Source organism: Poecilia formosa, unplaced genomic scaffold (genome assembly GCF_000485575.1).
Source record: "Poecilia formosa unplaced genomic scaffold, Poecilia_formosa-5.1.2 Scaffold269, whole genome shotgun sequence".
Classification (NCBI taxonomy): domain Eukaryota; kingdom Metazoa; phylum Chordata; class Actinopteri; order Cyprinodontiformes; family Poeciliidae; genus Poecilia; species Poecilia formosa.
Genome location: NW_006800208.1, coordinates 185,603 through 194,861, shown reverse-complemented (window position 1 = coordinate 194,861; position 9,259 = coordinate 185,603). Strand labels below are relative to the sequence as shown.

Sequence of the window (9,259 nt, the reverse complement as noted above, 5' to 3'; positions counted from 1 at the left end):
CACACACACACACACAAACACACACACAGAACCTGAGGCTAACCTCTGTGCCTAAGTGGGTTTTGTAATGTTAAAAATGTGTTTCAGTACCAACTAAAGAAAAAAAAAAGACAACACAAACCACCCACCTCCCCCCCGCAAAAATTGACAAGAGCATGACAGACTGCGGTGTGGCGAGGACCCCGAGGAGATTTGGGGTCAGGTTTTTTTTTTTTTTTTTTTACAGAATCACTTTGGCCGAAACTGCAACCTAACAAAACACGCTATGGTTCTGATGTGCAACTATGGCGGCCACTCAACAATTTCTAACCATGCAATTTTCAGCAACTTTAACACAAAAATGCAGACCCCTGGGAAGAGAATAAACTTCTGCAGCTAATTGACTAAATCAGAGGGTTGTCTGACTTGGTGTACATTAGCAGAGAATGCAGCGTGGACCACCCTCTTAGAGCGAGTGTTCACACTGAAAGCTGGAGTCATGACAGAGTACTTTTTAAGCCATTAAAAAAAGGCACCTAAGTTATTATAAGACGCATGTACAGTTACAGTTTGTCCTGGAACGCCAATAAATTCAGTGTTTAATGGCTTGCACTAGTAAACGTTTACATGTACATACAGACAAATAAAAGCTATGCACATACCCTCCTTGACTTCTTCTGCAGGAGGGTTTGCACGCTCTTCTCTCCTTTGCTTTATGGCCTGTAGTTCCTTCTTCAGCTGCCGGACCTCCTTCTTTAATTCATCACTGTGAGCAAAGGAACAAACTTTGAGGAAACAGACACAACATGCAGACTGGAAGTCTTTGCAACTAGTCCTAAACCTGCAATAAAGAGGGAGGGTCAGACTGCAGGTGACACAAAATAACAATTAAAACCAGTGTTTAATTTCAATTTATCAAATTGTAAATGTGGAGATACTATGTAAGGTGATGTGAGTCGTCTCAAACATTTATGAGATATTTTGACAACTTGGATATGTTTTTACTGTCACAGCAAGGTTTCCCCCAGAAAACCTGTGTCCTCATTTGTATGGAATAGAGCAAAAAATATTTCAGTTCAGATTTACCTTAGAAAAAAATGTAGCTATTAATGATATACTTAAATTCTATAAAATGTTTGGAGTAATTTGAATTAATGTAATTTGAAATGTGAGAAAATACCATTAAAAGCATTAAGTGGAAAAGTCAGTTACCAAAAAGACTAATTCGAGATGATTGAATGTAGGGTAAAGATCGTCAGCTCAAAAGCCAACGCCACTACATCTAAAGTTAAGGTCACCTTGTCTGAGGATGACTAAATCTAAAGTTAAAATCCCCAGGTTTAAACACTTGATAGTTGAGTCTAAGCTTAAACCCACTGGGTTAGAAGTCAAGATCACTGAGTTTCATGTCAAGAAAACTACGTCTAGTTAAGATAACCCAGTCTAATGTTTGGATTGCTGGGTCTAAATTTAAGATGACCGACTCTAAGGCCAAGATCACTGGGGATAAATTCAAGATGGTTGAGTCTGAAGTCAAAACAAATGGGTCAACATTATTGGATCAAGATCTCTGGGCCTTATGCCAAGATTACTGGATGTAAAGTCACAAACATTAAGTCTAAAGTCAAGATGGGATCTAAGGTCAAGACCACCGAGTCTCATGTCAACATACTCGGTTATACTAATGTCAAGGTCACTGGGTCCAAAGTCAAAATTGTTTGGCTTAAAGCCTTGATTACTAGGTCTGTCAAGATCATTAAGTCTAAACCCACGCCCATTGTTAAAAGTTAAAAATACCCTTGAGACAGAAGTCAAGATTAGTAAGTGCAGAGTCAAAAACATCAAGTCTCAGATTAAGGCCATCAAGTCGAAAGTCAAAATTAAGTCCAAGCAAACTGGTAGAACCAGACGACGCAGATATAAAAAAAACACAAAACAAAAAGCTTATGTTTTACATCATGATGTAAATTTACGAGCAGTTCAGTTCTTAAAACATTGGCCAAAGTTTCTGGCTTCTATTTAGCACATAGTTTTATATTTTTGTCCCAATTAAAAAAAAAAAAATCCACAACCCTTCAAGAAACACTGGCAAAAAATTGAATATGCAAGTAAATCTGTACAACAAACTTTGATTGTGTGCAGTAAACCACAAAAATGTTCTGCAGTACAAGAATTGGACAGTGCTGTTAGTGCCAGAGGTAGTAAACAAACTTTATACTTCCTTTGCTCAAATTGGCACTACATTAAGATTTACAGTGACTGGTCGTGGCCTCCCTTTCCTGTAAAACCTTTAACAGGATAGCAGAGGCAGGCAAAGGCACATCCTTGATCCAAGATATTGTCCCTCTTGGCTAAAGACTCAACTCAACAGGACCGTCAATGCCAGGTATTGTTCCTCTTCATAAGTTAGGGAATAATACTACTGTATGTAGAAATGTTATGTCAAATAATAATAATATTTTTGTACCGCCCGACAACTATTGGTGTAATCCCATTGACTTGCCCAGAAGCACAGGTAAGCTGCAGAGTCTTGGCCCTTGGCCCAGCAACATGTGAGGCATCTCCTGAACAAACAATGGAAGCTTTTGTTACCTACGTCTGTCTGACTGACATTCGCTTCTATTATTTTCTTTGCTTTTATCTTTGGCTTTGGTTTGTCTGTCTGTAGCTCATGTTACACTGGTTGTATTCTGACTCTGTCAGAGGAAAAGTAATGAGGCATCCTACCAAGGGGTGTCAACTACTGTGGACTGGGAAATATTAACAGCTGTGTGTGACGTGATGTCATGTCTCTTCCTTTTTTAGTTTCCTGGGCTTCTCTGAGAAATATACAAGGAATCAGTCAGAAATAAGGTTGTTATTAATATTTTTTATGAGACATTGCATCCATGATAGTAATGCCACACAGATTTTTGGAACCCCCTTTCCCTTCAGAACTACTTTATTTCCGTATCATAAAGATTAAACAAGGTGTTTGAAACCTTCCTCAGACATTTTGGTCCATATTGACATGACAGCATCACATCGTTTCTGGAGATTTGTCGGCTTCACATCAATGATACAAATTATCCTTTCCACCATACGTTCATGTTGCTAAGTCCAAAGTCCAGCTGTAGAATTTGGACTTAGCAACTTGAGATTCAACAAACCAAGCAACTTTTCCCCCCAATATGTTGTCCAACTTTGCTGAGCAACAGCAAGGAAACATCTAAAACATCTAACTTTGGACATGTTTGCTAAGCGGTGGATGTAACACTAGATTTACTTTGTAGATAGGTGCTATCTTGCTAACTACTTGATGGTTTTGCCATAAGTAACAAAATAAACAGATGGTCACGGGTTTGTTTTAGATACCAAACACCCTACCCAACCACGCTGCCACATACCCCAGGGCAGGTGAAGCAGAGTATGAGGGGCACAGGATAAATTATTCTATAAGATCCATTGAATCACTGCCTTGGAAACAGCATGAGCTTCTTAGGACTTCAAACATCAGCCTTTGATTGCAATGTACATTAGTGAGCCACAGCCCCCATTGCCTTGTCACTGGTTTACTATTGTTCTTTCTTTGGAGGACTGTTGACAGATACTGAACATTACAGACCAGAAACACTTCAAAAGAGCTGCATGTTTGGAGGTCTGACCATATGGATAGACCATCTGGTGTATCAGGCAATGCCCAGTAGGCCAACACACACTTTTGGGCTAGCTTGGGGCTGTCATAATTTAACTTAAAAAGTGTACCATTTCAAAATTATTCAGTCTATGAATAATTTCATAGACTGAAATATTTATAGACATTTTATGTTCCAAGCATAAAATGTCTGCTTGGAAGACATCTTATGTCTTCCAACACAAACCCAACTTGAGCACATGTATTCACTGTGTGTGGTCTTGACCTAAAATTCAGAAGTAGTGGTTTGACGTCCTGAAAATATGAGCAACATATTTGGAGTTGCCTTGGCCTTTGATCTTGTCTCTTTACTTTTGGGATAAAGGGACAGCAGAATGAATCCTGGACGGTTCTGACAGGCTGCTGGAACCGTCAGCACCTACGCTGCCGGTAAGAATATCTTCTTGTCATGGATCATAGATGAATCTCCTTCTAAAACATCTTGGTACAAAGTTGTCATGGAGATTTTTTCCTTAACCTGCTCTCTTCATTCTACAAGGGGACAATTTCCACGTATCTGGACTCCTTATCTCTGCTTCACAGACTCACTGCTGCATTCATGCCAAACAGCATTGTGATAGATTAACTATGAATGTATGAATATGTACATATTTGTGTTGCACTCTTTCTTAACTGTGTAGATCTATGTAATGCTGACCCTGGTTTGTGTCTTTTCTGTCCTAAGCTGTTCAAAAAGAAAATAAAAATGTATATTTAAAAAAAAGTAGATCATAAGTCATTTTTATCGATCGACCTTGGCATTCAATTGTTTGATTTTCTTCAAGGAAATTGAGCTAATCCAATGAAACCTCTCAGTCTTTCTTAATGTCAAGGTTTGACATTTGAGTTTTACCAGAGTTGGAGATGAAGTCCTCTTCAGAAAATAAAAAAATATCAATGTATTATATAAAATGTTTTAAGGAATTAAAAACCAGGACTCGAAAATAAATAATATTGACATCCGGACCATCATATTGGCTGTTAATGTTGACTGTGTCGTCACTGTACAATTTTTTTTTTAAATTGAACTGATTTGGTAAAAATGCCTAAGTACTCAACCAAGAGTTGGGCTAATGACCCCATCATATTTTTATTTTGTGGTCAAAGGACCCTACTCACCCAGCACACTCACTTCTTGTCCTGCTCCCCTCAGGTAGGAGGTTGCGGAGCATCAAATGCAGGACAACCAGACTGAGAAACAGCTTCATACCAGAAGCTGTGCGACTCTTAAACTCCCATCATTCTCCCTTATTGCACTGCTCTTAGCTATACACTTTTCCTACCTATAATATTGTGCGACTTTATATTTTTATATTTTATACTTTTATATTTATATTTTTATATTTGGATGTAACTGGGGCTGTGACTCTCAATTTCGTTCCACCTCATGTGATACGTGATGTGAATGGCAATAAAGTATCTTGAATCTTGAATCTTGAAACATTAACTTGAGATTGGTGTGATGATCAGAAATTAGATCCAACTTGCCTGAAACATGACAGCAGCAATAAAAAGTGAAGGAAAAGTTGCTTACAACTCAGTTTTAGTTCAGAACTCAATAAAGAAAACATTTCTGTTGGAACTTATATCATCATTTATATAAAGAAATGGAGTACCAATAAAGAGCTCGTATCATTTTCAGCAATTACCAAGAAGCCTTTCCATCTGTTTACCGATCCTTCTGTTGTCTTCTCATTCCTCACTCATGTTTTGTCATTTACTTCCAGATAAATAGACCTAAACTGGCAAAGCCATTCTGAATCCTTTTTGTGACTCCCTACTAGCGCTGGCAGCTAGATTGTAGTTGGGTGCTGCCAGCTACTGTCACTCCTTCAGAAAATGTAAAAAATGTGAAAACCAGAAAGCTGTGGATGATTAACTTTTCATAAAGAAAGCATATAAGGTGACTGGCAGAAGTCCAAGAAATCCCTCATGATCCCGAACTGTGCAGCGTCTGCTCGCAGTCTACAGCTGACACAGGAACTTGACAACCTTAAAAATAGTACAGTGATGACTGTACGGTTCATAAGCAAAATTCAGTAGCTTTTCCAAAATGCAAAAAACAGACACAGTTGTCTCTTGAGGATTTCTTTGTTTCTTTCTAGCCTTCAACTGTCATTAAGAAATGTAAATACTGGCAAAAATCAAGGAGCTCAAACTTTAAACATGGCAGCTACGGTGCTCAAATGAGTCAAATATATGTTTAAAATGAGTCAAATATATGTTTAAAATGAGTCAAATATATGTTTAAAATGAGTCAAATATATGTTTAAAAGTAAAATTTTGCCTTCCAAGTCTGCTGTATACTTACTAAATTATAGTAAGTATACAGCAGTGTGTGGACGGGGAAAGAGATGCTGATGATTTCTGCATCTAATTCTTTGTCTCTAAATTTGTCCTTTAAAAGGAACCTTCATGTGATTGTTGAGCATTGCTGCCTGGAACTATTGAGAAAGTGTCAAACATTTGAGGGTCTGGAGATGTGTAAACTTGGCCGTTCCAAAACATACACGACCCAGCTGCCAAGAACCGGATTATCTCAAATAGTTGTCTGCACAAAAGTGGAGCAGAATGCTTTCTTGATCTCTGCGACCTTTCCCTGAGAACTCACTGGGTTATGACCAATGACAAGAGACAGGTGCAGCCAATTAATACGCAGTGACATGTTGTCTGCGCTATGGCCCCTTGGTCAGGATAATTAGGGCTTGATGTCCCCTTTAAATCACCTTTTCCTAATAAAAGTTTGCTCTCTGAAAATGCTGCGGATGTTAGAAAGATGTTCCGAAAAGCAAAACACAACTTCAGTTGACGATTAAAAACTACTTTACTTATAAAGCCAGTAATATATTACTGGCTTTATAAGGATTTGAGACACCTGGGGATGCTGCATTGCTCCATTTAAGGAGGAGCTGAAATAACTATAAAAATTACTAAAGTACTTCAGGAACACTACTAATTGCTAAACATGTAAACATATCAAGAAATTATTTAAACTTGGGTGGATGGGCTGTCTCTTGTTGCTTCAGTAGATATTAAATAGTTCAACGGATTTTGTTAGACTTTTTCTAGGAGGGATGCAGGCTAGCAGGAAAGATGCACCAAATTGATTCCCATGAAGAAGAAGATATACTGCATGACAAAGTCTCAGGGTGTTTTCACAGCTGATAGTCCAGTAGACCCGGTTCAACTGGGACCGGTTGCATTGTGTCAAGCGAACTAAACCCTTTGGAAAACTTGTTCCCTTCCTCACTGTGATGCACCAAGAATTACTGAAGAAAACGACACAAAAACCTCTGAAGAAGACACTGAGCACCACTTTCTTCTCCACAAAATGTAAACAAAAAGAAATGCGTTAGATTTTAGCGTTTGAAGGATTTCTCTTTTGTCTCTGGCAAAAGGCCACAAGCCAATTCTCCCATTACCGCAAGAAACGTGTGTTTGTTTTGCTTCCATTTACCCAGAATGCGCTGCACTACAGTCCACTTCCTACTTTTGGAGCGGTCTCTGGTCCGCTTGACCGAGACCTAAGTTTGTAGGTGGACCAGAGTTTGCTTTTTTTGGTTCGCATCAGCCAGAGTTCGATTAAAGTGGACTAAGCAGGGCTGGTGTGAATGCACCCCTAATCGCACGGCTCAGTAAAATCTTTAAGTCTTTTTAACTTTTGATCCCAAAAGTTAAAAAAAAAATGAGACAGTTGAGCAACTTGTGTTTCATCAGAGCTGTTGTTCTCAGTGACGAGGTTGATTAAGGAACGCAGTCATGTCTTTATCCAAGCCATGTTAACTTTGTTCATCATTATAACAGAAAGTTGGAATAGACCTCAAATGTTTCAAGCCATAGAGGCCTGAGGTATTAGTTGGTATCAGCAGTAATTATCAATACTGGCACAAATTTTCATCCAATAAGTGTTCATTGGTGTTTTTTCATTCATAATATATCTTCTAACCTGCCAGAAATCACTCTTTAGACACGTCCCCAAACCTGGACCTTAAAGAAAATGTGTTTCCTCAATGGGACAGAAGCCGATTCTCACCCAAGGAGGAAGGACTCCCATAAACGATCTTCTTTATTTCAGAACGTGCCGTAACAGGACTTCGTTTTGACAATGCTCAAAGCTGGATGTCACCTTCTATTTTATGGCTATAGCATCCCCCACCTGCATCATTAAAAACCTACAAAAGTACAGCTAGATAATACGAATAACAGGCTCTGCAGCCACATCGCCGTCCTCAGGCTGCAGAAACTGAAAAGCGATTACCAAGAGCGGCAGACGGAGCCGGGCCCTGCTGGCAGAAGCAGCTCACACTGTGTCCCAGAGCCATATGGAAGCGTTTTGCTTCCCCCAGTCATGCCCCGTCGGCTTTAACAAAAGTGCCGACTACCGCATACATCACTTTTGGGACTCCGTTTCCGTGGTATCTTTCATGAAGCACCGCACTCTCGATTAAAGTGGACGCCTTCAAACACAATACGAAGACTTGATCAATTGAGGGACAAAAGGCGTGTCAAACCCTGAGCCTAAGACCCCAACTGGATTCTACCACATTCCTTATTTAATTGTGTGCATGTATTTTTTCAGCCCAGGTGAAGTTAACCATAACTTGGCAACCTCCTCTCCGAGTTTTTTGTTTCAACAATCATGGCATAATGCAGTGGAATATCATCTGGTGGCTGGAAAGCAAAGCAAAATTGATTTGACCTGAAGAGAAAACCATTTGGTATTGAGAGGGACTCCTGATGTCACGATGTTCCCCAACTTTGATGAGAAAAATTCACCCTGGATTATAAATTTTACTTTGGTACGCAGCGGACGCTAAAGACCCGCTCTCTGGCTCTCTAAGCTAGAGAGAAGCTTTTGCTTCTCTCTAGCTTAGATATAATTGTATTTTATTCAATTCTATCTAATGTAGAGAGAATTTAACAGCAAGAGGATTGCATCAGAGTGATACAGCTGATTGAAGAGCATTTATATGAGGGATGAGGATGAAAATGATCCATGGTTTTCAAGAATTTTTAGAAAAAAAATCTCTCTGAAAAAGTGACACACAATTGTATCCAGTCATTTTTTTTAAAAGGGGGCAGTATTATTTTCTATAATTTTATAGGACAATAAAGTAACTATGTTACATTCAGTTGTTATAAAAATTCTATATATATCAAATGTCACTTTTAAGAAATTTGACCTCATAATTTGACACTTTGAAATTGGGTCTCTGTCTCTTTAAGAAGCTCCTGCTCTTTCTGAAACTCCGCCTTCAGGAAGTCAACACAACAAGTCTCCTCTATTAACACTTTAACAGTGTTTTTTACAAGCTTTGTTGAAGTAGCTCATATAATGAGCTCAGTAGATGTGCTATTCCATCAGGTAAACACCTGCTAATTACTGCAGGCTAGTCTGAAGGAGCTGAGTTGGGAAGTCACAGATGAAGAGTGCTCTATGAGGCGGAAACTTGTAAACTGCAGCTCTGAGCAGGGTGCTTTGCACAGCTGAATGGCTGCCATGGGAGATGAAAGGATTTCTCAAATAGGCAACGCTCCAGTTATGTTTTTATAAAATGACATAAAGCTCAAAAAAGTTGGTTTGACATAATACTGCCCCTTTAAACC

At 39.0% G+C, this 9,259-nt stretch overlaps 1 protein-coding gene across 1 annotated transcript in view; it reads right to left on the bottom strand.

Moving 5' to 3' along the window:
* cwc27 (CWC27 spliceosome associated cyclophilin) overlaps nt 1-9,259 on the bottom strand; it is a 30,990-nt gene that overhangs the window by 14,425 nt on the left and 7,306 nt on the right. Inside the window, exon 11 of the mRNA XM_007570792.2 lies at nt 642-745. Within this exon, the coding sequence (XP_007570854.1) occupies nt 642-745 (104 nt within the window). The remainder of the gene's footprint in view (nt 1-641; nt 746-9,259) is intronic.